Source organism: Haliaeetus albicilla, chromosome 4 (assembly GCF_947461875.1).
Source record: "Haliaeetus albicilla chromosome 4, bHalAlb1.1, whole genome shotgun sequence".
In the NCBI taxonomy this organism is placed as follows: domain Eukaryota; kingdom Metazoa; phylum Chordata; class Aves; order Accipitriformes; family Accipitridae; genus Haliaeetus; species Haliaeetus albicilla.
The window spans coordinates 14,044,896-14,067,416 of NC_091486.1; the positions used below are offsets into that span (position 1 = coordinate 14,044,896).

At 39.5% G+C, this 22,521-nt stretch overlaps 1 protein-coding gene across 22 annotated transcripts in view; it reads left to right on the top strand.

Moving 5' to 3' along the window:
* CLASP1 (cytoplasmic linker associated protein 1) overlaps window positions 1–22,521 on the top strand; it is a 188,751-nt gene that overhangs the window by 128,478 nt on the left and 37,752 nt on the right. For 13 of the 22 annotated variants that reach the window (XM_069780993.1, XM_069780994.1, XM_069780995.1 and 10 more), the window contains 7 exons: window positions 1,539–1,642; window positions 4,164–4,187; window positions 5,094–5,338; window positions 9,556–9,619; window positions 11,241–11,404; window positions 12,344–12,422; window positions 13,429–13,572. In XM_069780993.1, the coding sequence (XP_069637094.1) occupies window positions 1,539–1,642; window positions 4,164–4,187; window positions 5,094–5,338; window positions 9,556–9,619; window positions 11,241–11,404; window positions 12,344–12,422; window positions 13,429–13,572 (824 nt within the window). Of the gene's footprint in view, window positions 1–1,538; window positions 1,643–4,163; window positions 4,188–5,093; window positions 5,339–9,555; window positions 9,620–11,240; window positions 11,405–12,343; window positions 12,423–13,428; window positions 13,573–21,413; window positions 21,510–22,521 lie in introns of all 22 variants that reach the window. The other 9 variants (XM_069780998.1, XM_069781000.1, XM_069781010.1 and 6 more) reach the window with 2 other exon arrangements.

The window sequence follows — 22,521 nt, forward strand, 5'->3', positions numbered from 1 at the left end:
CTCTGACACACTTATGTAAAGCTTTGGAATTAGGACAGCAGACTGGCAAACTTCAGTCTCTGATTTAAATTATACGTGTCAGTGTGAGCTAATTCCTTAAAAGATATTTCAGTGCAGTAGGTTTTTAAAGAAGAAAGCAATGAAGTTTTGTGATAAGCGCACTGTTTTTCCCGAAAAATACAGTAAGCTGCTGAATATCGTGTTTGACCACAGTTTTGTGGAAATCCACGATAATAGTTACGCATTTTGATAAATAGTATTTTTCCTTTTGTTAAATTAAATATAGGTGAACTAATAAAAGACCTGTGTGACTTGATCCCTCTCTCTTGCTGCTTGATGGCTACCTCCAGTGTGGACCAGCTGAAGGTCTATTAAATGGGTTCATGCAGCTTGATTCGTGCACCATTGAATTTGGGGGCAAAACTCTTACTGGCATGTGTGGGTGCAGGGGACAGAGGTGTAAGGTATGTCCTAGGAGGGATATTCCCAGTCCTTCTTGAGCAAAGACAAGCCCACATGGAAATAAAAACTTGGAATGCCAAAACCAATCTCTTTCTGCTTATAGACCAAAGTCAGGATCCCAGTAATATGGTATCTGATCTACCCACATCTAGAACAGCTGTGCTGCCAGAGCCTGGCTTGTTATACTCAAGTCACTGATTCTGTCATATCACTGCTAGCATGCCTTTTTGAATCAGGCCTTTGCCCAAAGAAACTAATTTCAGTAACTTTTTTGGTAGACTGGGCAAATGGTAAACTAATTAGTATTAGGAGTGTAAATGGCATTTTAGACTCAACCCTGTTGCTTTGGATGTCATTAAGAGCTTTGCCATCAAATTCAAAGGGAGAAAGATGATACTGTTTGATCAAAAAAAAAGTCTAAATTTTGATATATCATAGAACTTTTAAATGGTATTTAAACTGCTTCTCAAGAACAGTAATAAAACAAAAATTGGAGTAAATTCACAAGCAAATAATAAGCCTTATTTTTATACTGTGGGGCATAGGGGGATGTTCTACTGGTTAATCAAGCCTTGAGATATAAAATAGGTTAATCCGGTGCTGCTAGTCTCACATCCTTGCCTGAGAAAAAGCTGCAGGATGGATAAGTGCTCAGGTATTAACATGTTCTGACACTGGGCATGATTCTGTCTCTCTGAAGTTAATGAGATGCTTTCTCTTGATTTCTGAGAGTGCCAGATTGGGACCAGCATGTCTGCCTCTGACATTAAAAGAAAACTTTGAAACAACTTCTGTGTAAAAAGAAACATTAAATAGATACCCTGCTTCCCAGCTTAAAAAAAAAAAAAAAAAAAAAGTTGCCCCGAGGATCCAAAATTGTCTCTGGGTCCCAACAAACAATAGTTCATTTCGTACTCTAATGGCAAACTCTCTAGAGCTGTGGATAAAAGAGTGTTTAGTGGAAAAGCACTGTGAGTTCCCAGAGCCTGTGGGGATAGCTGCTCGGGCACCTGATTAGGATTCCAAGTGAATGTGAATTCATTTAACAATCCCTTTCAATGTTGTCTTTTGTGCAGACCGGTTTGGACTTGGACAGCCAGGCAGGATGCCTGCTTCTGTGAATGCCATGCGAGTCCTGAGCACAAGCACAGATCTGGAGGCTGCTGTGGCCGATGCACTGGTAAGAGGAAAAATACAAAATGCTTCCGACACCGGAAAGTGGCTTAAAGTTACCTGTACGTACGTTCTCCTCTTTCTTAATAGCTTTGTTCTGTTTGTGCCAGTGTCTGATGCTGTAGAGTTAGCTACCTTTTGCTGTTTTGTCTTTGGGTATATCGGCAGCAATATTTGTTTCCTTATTCCATGTTGGTTCTCCACAGTTGTTATCAAACAGACCGCTGTGGCTCAGTGCTAGAGTGCAGGACAGGTTGAATGAGCTGATTGTCTTTCACTTGGCTGCTAGAGGATATACACAGCACTGTGGGGGTGCTCGGGATCCATCAATCCCATTACCTGCATGAAGACTTTGTCAGAAAAACACAGTGTTCTCTGTTAGTGTCAGTTCCTGATCAGGTTTCAACAAGAACTGAGAATTTCACAAGTTCCTGCCCTGTGTTATTTGCACCTGGCTAGATACTTGGGTCAGCTCGTAACTTGCCTTGCATGTATTCCGTACCATCTCATGCAGTTAAATTGAAGCGTATTTGTCTAGTTTGCTGCTAGTACTTTCAAACATTCAGTGCATTTCCAAGTAAATTTATTGTCATTTTTTGAAATTGTATTTTCCTGTATAATCTTACTGTACTATAATATTTCTCGGCTAGAAACCAGAAAGTGTTTTCTGCTCTTCAGAAGACAAGTGTTGAGATAAGCCTGGATTAAGATTTACCTGGAGTGTTTGGGGGAGAGGATGTGTAGAGGCAGGAGAAGTTATTGTACAGCCTTAGCTGGGTACCAGTGTACCTTGGGTCTTCTCCAGCTCTAGACCTGAGCTGAGAGGAGAATTTCCTGATGTATCTTGAGATAGATATTTCAGATCTCTCTTTATGGAGAATGAACAGTGTCCTCAGAGTTTGTGACAGATGTCCTTTTTCCATTTCCTAGTTCACTTTTCCTGGGGATGTCTAACATTTTCTTTTATATATTTGATTATCACCCAGCTCATGGTACCTCCATTTCTAGATGATTATATTAGAGTATTCCTAGACAAATACCACTCTTTACAAAATCTACCTTTCCATTAAAAAAAAAGTATTTGTGAATAATATAAAGGTAGGACAGTATATAATAGATGGCACTGTTGCATTCAGTGGGCTGAAGCATTAGTGGGCATTTTTCATTACCAAATACAGTAGCTTGTGAGTCAATTGCTGTTCTCAGCACTTCAAATTTGCCACCAGAGCAGTTCAGGGCATAATTATAGGTGATGGTTTACCTGCATAAATGAAATCAGGCTGTATCCCTGAATGTGAGCAGTTGCTGAATACAGGTTTCTTGAGGGAGGAGAGGATCGGTGTTTCAATTCACTGCTGATCACTGAGATATCTTTCGATGTGACTTAATCTTCAGCTAGACTTACAGAGTTCCCTTCTAAATATTCCAGTCCTTTAAACTAAATAACATTATACTGGAATGTTAAAATCTTAAAGGATTGAAGACTTAAAAGGGAAATCCTTAAGTCTAACTGGAAACTAAGCAGTGCTGCTGACTTGGTTGATCAATCTGAATTTGTATGACTTTAGGGGATGCAACGTGATCTTGTTGTCCCCTTCTTTCCCACCACCCCAATTTGCTCTTTTTCTTGGTTGTCGTCTTACAACAGGCAATTTACAAACTCGGTTCAGGCTCCTTTTGAGAGAGTAATGTGATGCCAGTTTTTACCCAGCAGCCTTGTTTTTGGAGGATTATTCTTTTCCCTGTAGTAGGAATGAAAAGAACTTCTCCAAAGATGGATTCAGCCAAATACTCAGTTTAAACAAAATACAGTGGGTCATTTTGTGACCTCTACTCCCTGTGTACAATTCGCGTTGGATCCACTGCTTCTGTTCAAGAGCTGGACTTGGCCTAAACCCACAGTGTCTGTACTGGGAATCAGTGCTCAAGATCTGTCAGAAGAGCTCAAAGGGTGATGGAAACTTTGGCATTAAGTAAGGCCTTTAAGCCAGGGGTGCCAGCCAGGGGGTCTTAAAAGAAGCTAAGCTTCAAAAAAGTGTGGCGTAAGAACTGTGGGTTGAAAGAGAACTTGGTTAAGTGAAGCTGATTAAATGTGCTGTACTGTAGATAGTGGTTTCCTGACATCAGAATTTCTTTCCAAGATTCTAAAATCTACTATCTAAAAAGCTACTAATAATATGTGGGGAAATAAATCATTACCAAAAACTCTGGTATCTTCCAGAGCAGCGTTTCTGAAAAGTAAGCAAAGAGGTGCTGTATATAGATCTGTCATAAAAAAAACTTATTAACAGATAATCTCATTTCCAAGCTCCCTAATGGAAATTGTAGGCTATATGAGTAGAGCAACAGTTAGGAGACAGTGTCAGATATCATTATACCCACTTTTATTTTGCGTAAACTGTTTTTTTTTTTTTTAATTTGCTAAGACACATTTGCTATACGTTTTTGTTGCAAAAACAAACCCTACATAAGCTTCTGACATAATTCTCTATGCTTTTTCCCACCCTTCAATATTTTCCTGCCTACAGCTCTTAGGAGACTCCAGGAGCAAGGTACTAGTGCTTTCTTGACTTTTTATTTCTACTTTCCAACTTTCCCCACCCTGTTGCTAACGCCCATGATACTGCACTTGAGTTAATTTCTACGCTTCAATCCTGCAGTCCTAGTGGAAGCAAAACTCTGCTAGATTCACAAGTCCAAGAACTGCAGGACTGGACACTGGAAGGAATTCTGTAGCAAACACTTTAGAATATAGACAGTCTGTTTCCGATACGTTGTCTTATCAGTGCTGTTCTGTTAAGGTTCATTTAGGAGTTTGTTTTGTAGTATAGCATACAATTTGTTTTGCTACCATAATTCTAATATCCCTTCTCTAAGGATCGAAATTGTCAGAGATGTACCTAAGGGAATCAGGTCCTCTAATGCCATGCTATGGAAATGAGTGGGATTTGAGTACTCAGTTCCCTTAGCCTCTAGAAAAACCCTAGCCCAAACTAACAGAAATTGTCATCTCCTATATCCCAGTGCATTTCTAGAGTCACTTCATTATCAACATCAAAGTGACTGTGCATGCCAGCACAGATTCCTTCAGCTCTTTCTTCCTTATCTTTATTTTTTTTTCTTGAAATAGAGGTTGTATCATCATAGAATCTAACAATGGAACTGACCATTATTGACAGTAAAACAGCATATGATTTCACATAAATATCTCACTTTCATGCTGGGGAAGGCAGGCCCTGCTCCCCTTAGTCACTCAAATAGTCTCATTGAAATCAGTAGGATCTGTCTTGCTCTACTGTGAGAGGTAAGCAGGCAGTGCTTGGTGACGTCTTTAAAACACTTATGTCACTATAACAATAGCATTAGTCTTCCTTTTAGTCATTAGGGATAGAATGTTTTTCTTTTGGCATTGATAAAACTATATATAACTTACTAAGTCTGAATTTCCCCTTTTCCAGAAAAAGCCAGTGAGAAGAAGATATGAACCCTATGGGATGTACTCTGATGATGATGCTAACAGCGATGCATCAAGCGCTTGCTCGGAGCGCTCCTATGGTTCCAGGAACGGGGGCATTCCACACTACCTGCGGCAGACTGAAGACGTGGCAGAGGTCCTGAACCACTGTGCCAGCTCCAACTGGTCTGAAAGGAAGGAGGGGCTCATAGGTCTTCAGAACTTACTGAAAAGCCAGCGGACTCTGAGGTGACCTTGATGGTTTTATAGTGTTAGTAATTCATGAGAGATGCCCAAAGTCTGCAGTCAGTAATACGTACCTGCCTTATGGAGACAGATGGTATCTTTCACAGCTCTGAAGGCTTTGTCTCCACAATGTGGGACTTTAATTACTTTTGGAAAAATTTCTGCTGTCATCAGTGTAATTTGTGTTAAATTTGTAGCAGTAATGTAGAAAGGACTGAGGTAAGCATGCTGTCTTCTCTTAGCCTTCCTTTGTCTCATGAAGACCTCCAATGGTAGGTGCTTGTTGCAGCACAGTGAGATTTCCCACGACGATGGTATTGTAAATGCGCCCAAAGGGTGGTACTGTTTTTACATTAGTCTGTTTGAACCTTCAGTATTTTCTTCCCTAGCAACTTGGTAGGTGAAACAAACACTCACTGCACTTACTCTAAAATGATTCAGGGTGTGTGTGTTTCAAAGATGAGATCAGACGATGCTCTCAGTATGTTGGGTATACTTTGACTCTTTATAAAGGCTGCGTTAGGTATAATTATAGATATTATTTGTAACTCTTAAAAAAAATCTTCTATCAGAAGCTTGAGTCTCCTATAAATGGTGTAGTTTATAATGTAGAGGGAAGTTTCTTAGGGCAATGAAGTAGGTGTACTAACTCTGAAACTTTGCTTATGGTAGGAGAGGCAGACCTTCTTCCCTTGTTGAAAGCCACAATAAACCCTTCAAACACCTTTGGCATGTCACATGTTAAAACACATCTTAAAATTACCCAATAATCATGTGGAAGCTTCATGTGGCCACAGGTCATGTTAACTAAAGTCAACTGGCTCTTGGGCCGTAGACTTTTCACCCTTAGTTTACGGTGAAAGTGTTTGGAAACAAGCTGTTTATCTCTTGGTTCCTTTGAAGATAACATTCATGAATAGCTGTGATGTTTTTATTTTTCTGTTGTGAATACTATGCACTTAAATTATGACCAAGTTTATAAGTTGTTGTATGGTTTATAGCCCACCTACTTGGATTTGCACAATTGTTTCCATTTTGAAAGGCCTTCATACTGGCTGAAAATATTTGATGGTTCATGTTAACAGACTGAATGAAAATGTACTGAGAGCAGGCCTGGGAAGGTTATTCTCTTGCCATCATAAAAATATTCTACCACTTAACATGATGTGGTACAGTCCTTAAGTGGGAAGTGCTACAGGTTTTTAATATGGGTAGTTAGAGTCTCTAGATCAGAGATGCTTTTTGATGTGGTCTATTTACAAGTCTTTTAAAAGATAATTCCCACTTGTATGCTGTCTTTTTTCTTTATTTTAATGAACTGTCTGGAGAAACTGTGACACCTCATCTACTTGTATGAAAAAGCTGGGTGAGACTTTGATTTTGCCACAAAGGTGTGTGAGGATTATAAACAACACTTTGAGTGCTGTTGGGGATAGTTCCAAGGGAGGAAAGGCTGAGAAGGTTGGGTGATGGGCTATTATCCAGATCAGTAGCTCTTAGCAGAAATGCCGGTAGAGTTAAACTACTGTTTCCAACCCTGTTGGTTGCAGTGTTCGAACTGTACTGCTGTCACTAGTCCCTCAAGCTAGCAAGTTCTCTTAGCTTTGGTCCTGAATAATTTATAAACCTGTCCCAGAAACTACACCCCTGCAGAGTTATTTTTTTTTAATTTGATACTGGGTTTAGTTTTCTAGATTATATTTCATTTTGTTTTGCTTTTAGTCTGCTTCCTCCTTGATTCAGGGTTGATCTGGTGCCCGTTCTAATGATTAGATTTTATCATCTTGTTTGCTCCCACGGCATCTTGCAGAACATCATCAAGGTCATTAGTCCAAGGGGCAAGTCTGTCCTGTCTTCTAATTAAACCTGATATCTTCTGTTGTGGTGTAACAAGTTTAATAAAAGGCAGTGATGTGGCTAGGTTTTCTTTAGTACTCCGAACTGAAAGATGGCTGATCCTATATTAGATGGGATTTGCATATCCAGAAAGATGTGCATGCAAAGTGGTGTGGTGCTTACCTATCCTCTTTGTTTCGTACGGCTTCATGTGGCCTAGTTCTCTAAGGGTTCCCCATAAGGTCTTCTAAATAAAACAAGGCCAACAAGTCCCTTAAGGAAATGTTCTTCCTCTGCCTGTTTCAGTTTAGTACTTGCATTGTTACCTCGGGTCCATGAGCTTTTAGAAAGAGACATGCTTATACTCGCTGCCTTCATGTAACCTTTGTCCAGAAAGAAAATGCATTAGAGTAATAAATAAGGGTTCATTCAAAGAGCTGCAATCTGCATGAAGTCAGGGGAGCGTTGTAGACTATAATCATTTTGAGACTCTGCAGTCTTATCTTGAATGAAGCTGACAGCTTGCTGTGGTGTTGTTACAAAGACTTTTTCCTCTACATCAAACTCTTAAGACCATTGGTTGTGTGCCCTTCTAAAATTTGGTCAGCCTTTCATGCATAGATTTATTTGAAAAAAAGTCCCGTACTACTTATAAACAAACTAACATAAAATACCTGTAGACTAGTAGCATATTCTGCCCTGTTCTTTGAAGCTTATTTTGAGAGAGAGATATGTCGGTGGACTATAGAATTAATGTCTTTCTGGAAAGAAGGTACCTGTAGTCAAGACCTGAATGGCTGTTCTCTGAGCAATCCATGTGCATTTCACTAGTTGCTCTGGTTTCATAGTAACTGAAAAATATCTAATTGCATCTTAACTATATTGCTCTGTTTTTCTTTGCACAGTAAACAAGCAAAACTTCTGCATTCTTTTGCAGTTTGCCTTGCAGGAAAACTAAGACTTGTATTTTCAAGACATTGCAGATAAGAGCTTTGGCACCAAACAGTTCTGCATTTGACTCAAACTCAGTATCATATGAAAGGGACCCTGTCGTGGTTTAACCCCAGCCAGCAACTAAGAACCACCCAGCCGCTCACTCGCTTCCCCCCAACCCAGTGGGATAGGGGAGAGAATTGGAAAAAATGTAAAACTTGTGGGTTGAGATAAGAACAGTTTAATAGGACCAAAAGGAAGAAACTAATAATTATGATAACAATAAAAAAATGACAATAATAATAATAATAAAAGGATTGGAATATACAAAACGAGTGATGCACAATGCAATTGTTCACCTGCCAACCGATGCCCAGTTAGTTCCCAAGCAGTGATCCACACCGCCCCCCACAGGCCAACTCCCCCCAGTTTATATACTGGACATGACGTCACATGGTCTGGAATACCCCTTTGGCCAGTTTGGGTCAGCTGCCCTGGCTGTGTCCCCTCCCAAGTTCTTGTGCCCCTCCAGCCTTCTTGCTGGCTGTGCATGAGAAGCTGAAAAATCCTTGACTTACTCTAAACACTGCTTAGCAACAACTGAAAACATCAGTGTGTTATCAACATTCTTCTGACACTGAACCCAAAACATAACACTATACCAGCTACTAGGAAGAAAGTTAACTCTCCCACCTGAAACCAGGACAGGCCCATACATCATTCTTTCTTCCCCTGGCATAAAAAGAACATTACGGAGCACCTAATAATTTCTTACTAATAGGAACTTAGATTGTGCCTTAATTTAATTATCTTCTGACTTAACTAGGTTGCCCACTTGATAATCTGGTTTCCATTTCTATATATTTGTCTCCTCAATGTGCCTGCTGTCAGCCTTTGGAGTCAGTTCTGGTATCTGTTAATACCGTGTGATTCTAGACTGATTTCACTGAGGCAACTGAGAGTTTAGACCAAAATATTTATGATTAGTATATACTCAAACAGCATGAAAGTTCTGATTTTACTTGGAAGTTTGAATTCCCTGACACAAAGGACACTTGAGAAACCTATGCCTAGGCTGCAGAAGACCCCGTGTTTCAGTGAGTCAGCAAGCTTGACACAGGCAGAAAGCGAATACCTCCCAAATGTGCACATTTCAAGTTGTTTTCTGCAATCCAGAATATAGAAGAAAATAGAAGCAGTAGAAAATACAAGTGTCTGGCTTATGATTTTTTAAAAAAATGTTTATTAGATTTCTTGATGTAAGACTGGTGTTCCCAGCAGTTAAACTGGAATGTCAGTTAAGGCTTTACCCAGGTACGGAGTTTTCAGAAGTGTGACCTAAGTAACACTAAAATAAAGAAGGTTAAATCTTTCAGCTGTTAATATTTATTAGCTTTTCTGCTGCAACTAAAGCTTTAGCATTAATATAATGTTTTATTTATGTATTTTAGCCGAGTCGAGTTAAAAAGGCTATGTGAAATATTTACTCGCATGTTTGCTGACCCTCACAGCAAGGTAAGATCACAAAGACTTGTCTCGCTCTCTTACATTACCATGTGTGCACATTGGACACTGTTCCAAGATGAATACTTTGTATTTCTACCCCTGCCATCTGCTGGGGGAAAACTGGCATTTATAAATCTCCTTGATTTTTATCTGTTCTACAATGAAGGGTTGTGTCTCAGTCTCTCTTACCTTGCTAGGAACTGGTTACTGCGTGCTTCCCAAGAAGCAGCCTAATGTCTTTCAGATGTCAGCTCCTGGAGCGAGAAGTTCAGTTTTACCTGTACTTCTCTAGGGAGTGTCTTGGTGATACACAGTAGAGTGGGGTCTGTGAAGGGTAATACATCATAGTTCAGCATCACGGTCACTGGGATTTGTGTATTTACGTATACAGCTGGGAGCAGTACAGGGTCTCACTGTTCTGGATCTCATAACTAAAGTCTCTAGTATAGCCACTTTGCACTCTTTATAACACTGACCTTAAGTTAAAGGTTAAAGTTAAAGGTTGTGGCGTTAATTTACAGACATCTCTTAAAATGAAATAGGCTAGTTAATGGGGAGGTTGGGCCCATAGGCATGTTCAGACCCAGTGGTCTTCTGTGGACAGGTAAGTGGGAGCAGGGAGAGGGGAAAAGGGAGTTTTGTGCCCTTTCCTGAGGAGGTTTGCTGGTTGAGGGCAACCAGGTAATGGCTGGGTAAAAACATTTGCCGTTGGGTTAAATAACAGTTTGAGAAAGAATAAGTTGTATAAATGTTTGTACTTCGGACCACTTGGTAAATGAGTTTTAATAAACGGTTATCACATGGAAATCTCTGAGCTGGCATAGTCGCCTGTCACAGGTCTTGGTCGAAGTGTGCATTTTTGGCCGTAATTATAGTCTGGACCAGCTGTCCCACAGGCCTCGCCAAGTGTGGGAGTTCCTACCTGTAAGGTCTTAATGTTTTGGTTCTCAAAGGTTCAGTATGTGTCATGGAAAGGGTGAAGGTGTAGCTATTTGTTTACAAAATATTTCCAATTTCTGAGTAAGGTGAGGGTTGATTGCACACTGGACTCAAGTATGTCCTCTGTGGCAGCGGTGACCTGTCGTCTGCACTGCTTTTATAGAATTACTGCTACAAACTCATTAGCTGTGGTGTTAAACATATGTAAACCTTATTACGTATAAACATATATAAACATATGTTACTTTCATGACTGAGGAGACTGGATCTGATCCAAGGTATATAATGTTTAAGTAACTCAGCTGAGAAGAGATTGTGTTTTAAGAAAACGTAAACTTTCAATGAATGCATCTTTTATCTGTTGACAAACTGCATCTGAACAACCAGCCTAGATCACTATGTGTGCTAACGAGTGGTTTGTTTTGTTGCATGGCCTGCTTTGCTGTGGAATTCACAACAGAGAGTAAGTGTATTCTACCCCCTTCCTTCATTCGTTTTATGTGATATTTTAATACGACACATTTTAGACGTCTGATTTTTTTTCTTAGAGCAATGTAGTCACTAAAATAATTCATTCATGAAACTGTCTATAACAAAATCATCCTGAAACTCAGACTGTAATCCCCTCCCCTTTGATTATTTTTTATTTAAAGCACTGTATTCTTTTTTGTGACACTTGTTTTGTTTATAGGTCTTCAGCATGTTTCTGGAAACCCTGGTTGATTTCATCATCATTCATAAAGATGACTTGCAGGATTGGCTTTTTGTTCTCCTGACCCAGTTGCTAAAGAAAATGGGAGCAGATTTGCTGGGGTCTGTGCAGGCAAAAGTTCAAAAAGCTCTGGATGTCACCAGGTAGAGTACTCCGATGGCAAATGTTATGGAGGTTTTTGCAGGATTACAGGAAGGCGTCTGATGAACATTTTAGAAACCCAGCAGTGCCATATATTTTGAGGGCTCAGTCTTGATGAATACCAGAATAAAGGAGAACAAAGTTATGTCACTATTTCAAGCATTGAATTAAAAAGGCCTGTCTCTTCTAAATAGATCACTTTTTAAAGCATAACATTTAAAATGTGTAACTGATTAATTTTGTTAATTTGTTTTTTTGGTGCGCATGTGCTTAGATATTGATTTTCTTTTTGATTGATGGAAAAAAAAATACTTGCAGTGTTCAGAATATGAATGGTGCTTTACCACAAAGTTCAGAGCATCTTTCATGTTGTTCAAACAGCAAATAATGGTAATGTCAGGATAAGACCTTGAATGCTACTGCAATGTGCACACCAACTCTGTAGTCCATGTTGTTTTCTAAGGATGTCCAACACAGGACACTGTTAGAATAAAGGTTGGTTCATCCTGGAAATAGGATAATTTAAAAAAAAATAAATAAATTATAGTAACAGGAGAAAATAGGATAGAGTAGGGAAAAAGAAGAGAGAAATCAAAGCCAGGTATGAACTCTGAGGACAAGATAAACCAGGCTGCTTCTAGAGATAAGGGAACAAAGCACAGCCTGAAATGGAGGAGTGGATGGGTGTGCCAAAAGCTGGATAAGTGTACAGAAAGCAGATAGAGTAACAGTGTGTAAAGGGTATTGATTTAGCCCTTTTCTCCAGTATTAAATTAGTAACTTAGCTAATCCTTAGACTTGGAGTTTCTCTAGTTGATGGTAAAGTTAAGAAGAAAAGCATAATAGGTGTTGAAATCTGTTGTGTAAGCTTCAATGTATCGAGTTAATTTAGTCCTGAAAATTTGTTGCATCATATTTTTGCCTTTGTTTTCTTTGGACAGGGATTCTTTTCCATTTGATCAGCAATTTAACATTTTGATGAGGTTTATTGTAGATCAGACCCAAACACCAAACCTGAAGGTCAGTATCAAAAGCCTTTTCACTAATGCATCAACGTGGTTGTCTTAGCTTGCCATGTGAGGCATACTATAAAGCATAGACTCATGATAAGATAACTTACTGTAAGTACTGCACGATATAGAAATAATATCGGTAACTTTGATTAACTCTCTTGTTCTCCATTTTAATAAATCTAAATATCTTTAAAATAGGGCCCTGTAACTCATCACAAGTCAGTAAGAGTTGGGCTTTAAGCACACTGGAACGTATTAAAGTTTAGACATGGAAAATTTCTTTTCACGCTGGTCTTGGTGGGAAGAAAACCTGATTGTGCAGGACAGAAGGGAGCAGACCCTGTCTGAATGGCTGGGAAGTTGGGATTCTAGGCACACCTTAACAAGTACTTGTCGTACAGATCAGACAGAGCATGTGTAGGGTTTGGAGAAAGGAAAAAAAAACAACAATAAAAAATAATCAGAGCTTTCTGTTACTGAATCCTCCCAAAGGGATACTGTTGTGCAGACTGTTTTTCAGGAGGTTGCTCTTTCAAGGCTATAGAAACGCTGTAAACTCTGGAAGTAATACACATTTATCTTCCAGAGACAGGAATATACAGGATGCCAAATGACTCAAGTGTTCTTTCTTCAGTCTCTCAAATTTTGTGTCTTTGGAGACTCCAGCATCAAGCATTTGGTTTGAGACCAAAAGCTATGGTTTGGCATCCAGAACAATAACTGCTGGTGGAAACAGCGTGATGGTGTACTGATTTGCTTATGCAAACACACAAGCAGACACATGTATTTCAAGCTAGTTCTGATACGCCATTGCGAACTTTTACGACACAAAATTTATCCTGGGTAGAAAGTGGCTCTTGATTTTTTGAAACATGACATAGAGACATGTCACAGGGATATTTATTTTTCCCCCATGTGACGTGTCTTGTCAATCTGTAAAGGTATCTGTTTGTTATAGGATAAATCCATCTTTGCTAGCACGTGAGCTTAACAAATCCCTTTTCACTTCTCAGGTAAAAGTTGCTATCCTGAAATATATTGAGTCCTTGGCAAGACAGATGGATCCAACAGACTTTGTGAACTCCAGTGAGACAAGACTTGCTGTATCTAGAATTATAACTTGGACAACAGAACCAAAGAGCTCAGACGTGAGAAAGGTAATAAGCCGGGATGATGAAGCATTTGCAGTAATTATTATTCTTCCCCAAAAAACCCCAAACCCAACAAAAACCAGTCATAAAGGCAATGAAAAATACAGTGATTAGATTCTAATGTAAAAAAAATGGATTTTACATACTTTACTGTCCAAACCAAATTGCTAATTTAGTGAAGACACATTTCTGAAGCATGTCTTCATATAGGTATTTTTTTCCTAGTAGGTACTTAGCTGTGTGACTTTACTAGTACTGTGCAAAATGAGATCATAGTTTGAAAATGTGCTTTTTCTTGAGCAGTCTGGAAATATCTCTAGGTTTTTGTTTATTTAGGTGAAGGCTCTCTGCTTTGTAGACTTAAATCCAGCACAACTTCTGTCTTATAGTATTGTTAAAAGAAAGTAAAAGAATCAGTAAGCTGCCAGGGGCTCTCAGTTCTCTTAAGAGCTGTGTGTTTATCTCAACCTGGAAAAAACTGACACATTTAGGTCAGGCCTGGGTAATACAGTTACCTTGTTCTTTATCTTGCTCTAGATGCAAGTGTCAGGCAAGCTAAAATGGGCCCCAGATAGTGATACTCATCTCTCCCAAGAGAAAAGTGAGACTTAGCTTTATGTACCTGGTACCTGTAACACAATTTAAAACTACCTTCTCTTCCCAGCCCAGATGTAGAAATAGATTCCAGTAGGAGTTGAAGGCTTTGAGATGTACTTGGATTTAAAAAAACAAAACACTTTAAGCATTTCAGAATGTAAAAATTGTATATTTTTACATTCTACATGCACTTAAAATGTTGAAATAATACTAGAATAATGTATTATTTTATAACTTTGGAAATAAGAAAATTATTTTTGCTATTAGTGATTATTTGGTTCTGCTTGAAAAATCACTGGGTATTAAAGGTGCTGCAACTGCAGCATTATCTGATAGCTGACACAAGGCTTCAAAGAAGCTTTTTGGGTCTATGCTGTTTGCTTTCTGACATACAGCTGATTGGATCTAGAGAAAAATGTCTTATCCTCTTTCTGAAGACTTTCTGCAGAGGTTATTTGCACCAGTGTGACTGAAATTTGCTTCTGCAAGATAGTCTGCCTCAGAAAAAAAGGATGACTTTAAATGCTGGACTTAGATCTGGAATAATGCATTTCCATTTTGATGCTTCCATGTACAAAGTCAGAAAGAATTAAACAGGCAAAGAAGCTGCTTCTCTGTTACAGTTCAAGTAAACCTCAAGCAGTGTACCCTGGTGGCCTGTGAGAGGGAGTTGTGATTAATTTAAGTAGAAATATACAGCAAAAAGCAAAATCTCTGCATAGTGCTTGGCAGAAGAAATATTTCACCATTAGGGGTCATCATTGCTGCATGCAAAATTGAGTGAAGAGTATCTGCAGCAGCTGAAAAAATTGGCTGTTTGCTGTGAAGCTGTGGGATGTGGGGAGTGGGTGTTCACAGTGTGGTGTCCATCCTGTTTGAAAGACTTGCAGAGCTCTGGCAAAACTTCCAGCAAACTCCACCTGAGCAATACCTGGGCAAGTCCCTTGGGGCTGACAAGAGATTACAGAATCTAAGTGCTTTTTATTAAACCTGCATGTGACTTGGATTTGCCTCTGATGCTTGTAGCTTTCAAATAAATTATTACACAGTTAAGCTAACTTAGGCTAGTAAAAATGAACACCCAGGTGATCTTTATTTCATCATACCGTTGCTGTACTATGATTTTATTAAGAACACAGTACAAACCACAGACTTTAAAAGAAACACTGCAGCAAAGGATTTACAAGCAATCATTGGCCATTCTCTGTCAGGACTGTAGTTAACAGGCTAATAAATTCATTATGCAGTAACAAACTGGATTATCAAGGGCCAACCCAGACCAATAAAATGTTCTGAAGAACACAATTAAAAAATTGTTGTCTTTTTTTTTTGAGACTATAACTTGGAAAAAAGTACCTTTTTTATATCGAGATGATTCATTTAAGCATCAGAAGATGCTGCCCTCATGGAAGGTATTACGGTGGCCTTCAAGATCTGAGGTTTTCTAAGTGCAGAGCAGACCGTGCATTGTAAACATAAACATTGTCACAACCTAAAAATGGAGACAGCAATTGAGGTTATGGGGGAGATGGAGAAGAACCAGTTCAGTCTTCAAATGATCAAAGTACTACAAGAGGCCTGTAAAAAGTATAAAATAAGGTAATTTTTCAAAAGAATCTGGATTTGAAACCACCAGTGCAATCAACTCAACTCCTGTAAGCTGACAAGAGCACACTTCGGTTTTGGTAGCGAGGAGTCTTGGCTGGTGTAGTCCAGTCCACGTATAGTACTGTGGTTGACTTGGTGGAACAGAGATGCCAGTGCTCAACTACCCCTGGAGGCAGGGACTCGTTCCCCCAAGAAATGCAGTCCCGCAGCCAATGTGGTTCTCACCCAGATTTCAGTTACTGAATGCTACCTTAATGCAAGTAGCATCTGTGTGCATGATGGCCATGCTGTTCTGTCTGGATTTTACCTTTGAGCAGATGAAGGTAAAACAAGCTTGCTTATGCTGGTGGTGAAGTATAAAAATTACCTCTGTCAGTGGAGAAAGCATGTGGCTGCTTTAGTCATACAGATCTGATCCTATGGTAGCAATCAAGGGGTCTGTTCAAATGTTCAATCAAGGGGTCTTTGAAGAAATGGATTATATTTTTGGTCAATAGTGAGATTATCCTTTCATTAATGATCATCAGTCCATTACTACTATTCATTATGTGTGATGGTCATGGAGGTCCCAGCCCTGTAGTGTTAAGGCTCTGGAGAAAAATAGAACAAAAAGTGGCATTTAGTCCAAAAACCTTTTTTAAACTGAATGATACAGCTTTATTAATAAACTTTGCATAGTCTTATGATGACTACTTAAGCACATTTAATGAGCACGCTTAACCTCTCTGACAGCTGACTTTGAACTACAGATCATGTTTTATAGCTAGTGAAATCAGAAAGAAACTTAGTCAAAAGAAATGCTGTTGTGCATAAAACAGTTTATGTTCTCGTATGGAATGATATCTGTAGCAAAACAAGCTCTGTTATCACAATAAAAACATGATGTACTTTGAGGAACATATGGTTGATACTACAGAGTGTCATTGACAAAATATCGTGATTCCCTCTCAGGGTAGAAGCCATTTGAGCTGCTGATAGTAGCTATGAACTAGGTATGGTCAAAATTATTGTCAAGCTTTATGTTTAAAATAAGGTGATCAGCAGTGTATTATGGGTAAATATTTGTCTTGGTTTAAAGTTTGTTAATACTTCTGGGTGTTTACCCTGCATTCAAGTTAAGATTTAGTTCCTGCAAGCAGTGCTAGGAGAAAGGTGAAAGACGTTTGTCCTCCGTGCTGAACAAAAGCCATTGGGTAGGAACAGGTCACGCAGCACTCTGTGGAGACCTGGATGGGATGAGGTTCCAGTGCAAGGAGAGCACCTGTTGGTAGTTTCCACACATACAGCCACCTTGCTGCTTTTTCCCCAAGCAGAACATATCAATGGGTGGGGCACAGATCAGGATTTCAGATAACTGAGCTCTAATTTTGATTGCAGTAGTGTCTAACCTTGTGTGATGCACCTGACTTTCCTCTGCCTTGGTTTATTCCTCTCTGTAACATGGCATTAAGTCTGATTTTTTTCCTCTGGAAAGTGGTTAAGATTTGATGAAATCATTTTACATAAGCTAGTCAATTACCACACAGAAAAGTAATACAGTGGCAACAGAAATACTGTGGTGACTGGTCTGAGGACATTAAGTCAGTAACTTTACCATGTTATCACTAATACTGCCAGCAAAGTTACTGTGCAATCCTTACGTAGGTGAAGTGCTTGTTGAATTTGGATGACAGGCTCGGGCTCTGTGTGGGAACGTACTTTGATCTTGGAAAAGAGCCATCAGTTTGAGAATGGAAATGAGAACGAGGCTTCTGCTTTGAGTCTGGCCAAAGCCTAAAGAAGCCTCCTGTCCAAGGCTCGAGGGAATGGAAACTTTTATTAAACATGAGTGCTCAGCATTTGAGGGGTGGAGTCATCAGTGAGGGCACACAAGATCTCAGCGTTTAGGAGGAGCTTGTACAGGCTGAAGGGGAGCAAGGCCTTCTGAGGTGAAGGGCCAGTGACATTGCCTACTGTCTTGTTAATCAGCCAAGCTCTGGTTTTAACAATAAATAACAAGATTTGTATTGCCTGATCGCCATTTGGACTACTAATCTTAGGGAAGAAGAAATTTTTCCTTTGTGCCAGATACCCTGACTGGCTTCTCTGTTGATGAAACATTCCTACAGCAGTTCTATTTTACAAGCCTGAATGCCATTTTACACGTTATGGGCAGCCTTGTGTCACATGTACGTCATGTTCTGCCTTCCACTTATGTAACTGGGAAAACTTTTTCTTTCAACTGTCCTGCCCATTACTGAGTTTGGCCAAGCTGCCCTTGAGTACAGACAGTGGATGGGACTTGGTAAGAAACTAGAACCGTTGCAATGAATCCAAAAGCCCAGGAGAGTGCATGCGTTACTGTTATTTGCATGAAGTCCCCCTCAGACTACCTAGGGGTAGGGCTCTCCTTGGATTGGCACCACTGGTTTGCAGCTGAAGTCTAGAGGTGTCCAAAGAAAACAAGTTTGGGATCAGATTTTTTCCTAAAAGTGATTAATTGAGAAACTGTTTCTGAATTATATGGGAAAATAAGGAAGATTTCAGAGAGAAAGCAACAGGTCAACAAATTCTTCATATGCTCAAACAGCCAAAGAAGATGTAAATACATCTTCAACTAGTAGTCCTAGATGTCATTTCTTGAGAAATATTGATGCTGTCACTTTGATAAGGAAATAATATCTATCAATAAGTCCAGGGCAAGTTTGTTTAAAATATTGCTGTGATGTCTGTAGGAGGACCAGTGATAGACAGGAAAGCAAACACTGTTAAGGAAATGAAATTGGGGTCCTTTGCAATGTGATGCCATGAGACCTCTAAAATCTCTCCTGAAGCTTTAATTTTCCATCTAGCATCAGGCTGATTTGAGTAAGTCTGTGACAGAAGCTCCACTGTAAAAGCACACCCAAAGACTCTTAGTGAGCTGAAATGGCATTGTTCGTCTTTACTGGTGTTGGGCAATAAATGCTGTTGGTCACGGCCTGTTACAGTAGCAGTGGCAAAGAGGAGGTTTGCAGAAATGCTTTTGAATGGCAATTTGTTTTAATATTCCCCAGTCGCAGGCCCTTGCCTTTTTGGGTCAGAGGCTTCTTGAGCACTCTTGCAATATTCCTACACTAGATTTGTGCATCTCATGGACTCCATGAAGAGCCAAGTTACCAGAGAACCAGGCCTTAGGATTTCATTTCAGGCTTATGGAGTCTTAAACAGGACTATGTCCATACTGTTGAGGTCAGCCTTTTAGCCAAAGGATGTTCCTAAAGAAGTCAATCTCAGCCTAAATGCACAGGGGAACTCCTTTCAGGCATTTAAACATAGTCAGCGTTAGGAAAAATAGTGTAATATATCAAAAATGGCACCTGGTGGACTTCAGTGTTTACCTGATTTAATGCTATTAGAACAAAAAGGATCTCTGTGTCCTAGCTGTGTTTCCAAAATAGTAGCCGTCATTTTCTGTTTGTTTTGAATTTGATGCTAGAGAGCTATGAGAGCCCAAATATTTTTAGTGTACGCAGTGTAAGGAAAATGGATTTTCCCGATGTTAGTGGCCAGAAAATCATCACGTGCTTGTTGGAAACATGGTGCTGGGGTAGATTTCCTGAAAATGAATCTCTTTGCTTTATACAGCCTTCTAGTATCCTTTGAGATGATAGCAGTTTGTAATATAAGCACATTTTCTCAATTTGCTTGAAACAGTTAAGAGCTAGTGCATGATAATACAATATAAAGAGAAATTGCTTCACAGAATGTGTATACTCATGCTTATATTATGTGTCTGTGCATAGTATATTTGTGTGTACATGCTATTTATATAAGTACACATACACCTACATAGGTATAGGTGATGTATGTCTTTTGAAAATTGAGATTAGAGGTGATATTTATATGACACATTGTAGAGCCATTCAATAAATAGACCATAGGCTGTTTTCTCTGCACTGCAATGTTTAAATCTGCCATACTTATTCTAGCATTTTGAAACTCTATGCAGATTGAAGTGCATGTTTTCATTACAAACCATCTTATTTCAGTAGCTTTTCTTCTTTCTTAGCTTATATGTGGGAGCCTCCCCCTCAGAATTGACTGACATCATGCCAGGTTTATAATGAAAGTTTCTCAGTTGTTAATGAAATATAACCTTTGTTTCTAGCCCTGAAACCTGTTTTTGCAACAAATGGCATTTTGTAAGGAGTAAAGTTACTTGGAGTAGCCTTCATCAGCTTGACTTCTGGGGTAACATCTGGCTTTCCAGAAATAATGAACATTTTTGACACGGTCTTTGCTGTGCCCAGGTCACAAAACAGCAGCACACATAAGGAGTCGTAATCCATTATAGAACAGTAATCCGAATATGTGATGATTCAATGCTGCATAGTTTTTGCTGACACTTGTCTGAGATGCTTTCGACACATGTAATGCAACCATCTATGACTTGTAAAAGCCTTTCATGATATATTAAGTGTGTGCTGTATAAAACACAATAGCAATGTGGATTTAATTTGTATGTGAATTCTGTATTTAAATCTGTTAAACAAATTCTTCCTTTTCAGGATGTGGATGTAAACAGCATATTCTAATAGAAGTCTTTCAGGGAAACTATGTCTAAAAACTTGTGCTCAAGCTAACATGCTTGGATTATGTATGAACTAATGAAGCCATTCTGCTTCATATTACTATATCAGTAACGTGGATGTCCATACTCATCTGAATCTAGACCTGAAAAAGGAACAAGCAGGAGGTTTGGTTTGGTAGATAGTCTGTTAGCTGAGCGCCAGCTAACACTTAGTTGTCTGCTGGAAAGTGTACTTAAATAATACTTGTTTAGAGCCTGCAAACACTCTCAGTAGATGTGAATTAACTCACTTAACATCAGCTATGCTCATCAGAGAATCAAAGCGTTGCTCTATGCCAATGTGCGCTAATACAAGCTGCCTAATGTGTCACTGCTGCCTCTCGATCTCAGTGGATCTATATTTCATGTGCAGTTTAGTATAATTCAGAGCAACATGAGAGAGAGCGCGCTTCTCGGTTGCAGTGTGCCTTAAGTTATTAAAACCACATTTGCCTTAGACTTGATGGTGAAATGAATGACGCGTACAGAGTAAGATTACATTTCTCAAAAGTGAGTAGATGTTAGTGTGGATCTTCCCCAGACCGATCACATGCTAAAAGGCAGTGTAGACAGCGTTGGTCTAGCAGACTGATGCCCAGACTGGAGTCAGGAGTTTGCAAGTTCTTAACGGCTTCTTCCTCTGAACTTAGACGCCTGTGAGGATAGGTGTGGGCAGGTACAAGCACCTGTTCCCCTGCTCCTGGCTGGCCAGACACAAGTGCCATCTCGGTGCGGCACTGCCTAGGCTCTGCACCTCAGCAGAGGTTTTCAAGTCGTTATGGAGGCCCTCAGGAAGCTGCCACAGCAAAGCCTTGTAGGAGAACTGATCTGTAAGCCTGAGAGTTGTGGCTGAACTTAATTTTGAGCCAGTGCTGCCCTCTGCTGAAGGGAATGCTCTTCTGGTTTAATCAAATATTAATGCTTTTTGTTACTTGAAATTAAGCAACTGATTAAAACTCTTCTGCAAAAAGATACCATGTGTACTGTTTAGATGATTTACTTGAAATCTATGCTTCCTCTAAATATCAACTTTCCTGTTTGTCAAACCCAGACCATGCATAGTTGGGTGGGTGAGGATTTGCCAGCTAGGACAACTACAGCTTCGTCAGGGCCCGGTGAAGGAAACTTGGAAGATAAATGTAAACAGGTAGACTAAAAGCCGTGTGCACTAATCACACTAATCGTGTTTGCAGTCTCAATTCAGCTGTCTAGCTGTGTAGAGAGACCTTGACTGAGAGCCTGAAAAAAGTGTGTCTGTCTGTGAAGTAATTTTTGGCTTTGGTGTGCTTTTTCTGTTAACTCTCTTGTTGTAGTCCCTTGTAAACAATCAGGGTATGAGGCCCTCTCCTTTTATGGGGCCGCCCATGTTGCGAGCCCATCATCAGTAGAAGTTTGAGTAACTTAAAAACTGCTTTTGTATAGCTCAGGCCACTAGCTGCTTATTCTGCTTGGTCTATTCCACCAGTGACAGCAGCAATTATAAGGCACTTGTGTTAAGCTTAGGTCACTGACCACATTTCCTTTCTAAAATCAATGGATTTTTCCAGTTAGCCTTGATCTTTTTGCTTAATGGACTCAAACCATTTCAAAGAGACTTTTTTATAATTCAACCAAGTTGCAGAGGTTACAGATTTTAATAAATCTGGCCAACACCCACTGTATAGGTGAAAACAAAAAACAAAAGTTACTAAACCATTTGTGTCCCTTTAGCAGCTGACTCTGTTGGGCAGCATGAATTGCACTGACCTAAGTGTGAAACTCTGGGAGCTGCTACCGTCTTGTGGAACCTGATCTCTCGTTGCATTGTTATAAGGAAAATAATGAAGTTACATAAGCGATCCTTTGCAAATGATTCAAGAGCCTGACATGGAGCCAGATCCCCTCACTAGCATAGTCAGGCTCTGAATTCACTAGAGTTTCTCCAGCTCAAGCCAGCAGAGAACTGCTTCATTAAGATTAGATAATCTGTAGCGTCTATGCTATGTGTCACTGAAAGGAGATGGATTAGTGTTCCACACTAATGGTACAGGGACACAAAGACAAGGGAAAATTCAGATATTACTCTTTCTTCAAACTATACATCATCAAGCACGAGTGTTGCATGGAGAATGTTTGTACATTGTGTACAGAAATAAGGTTTTTATTGCTTGCTTTAAATT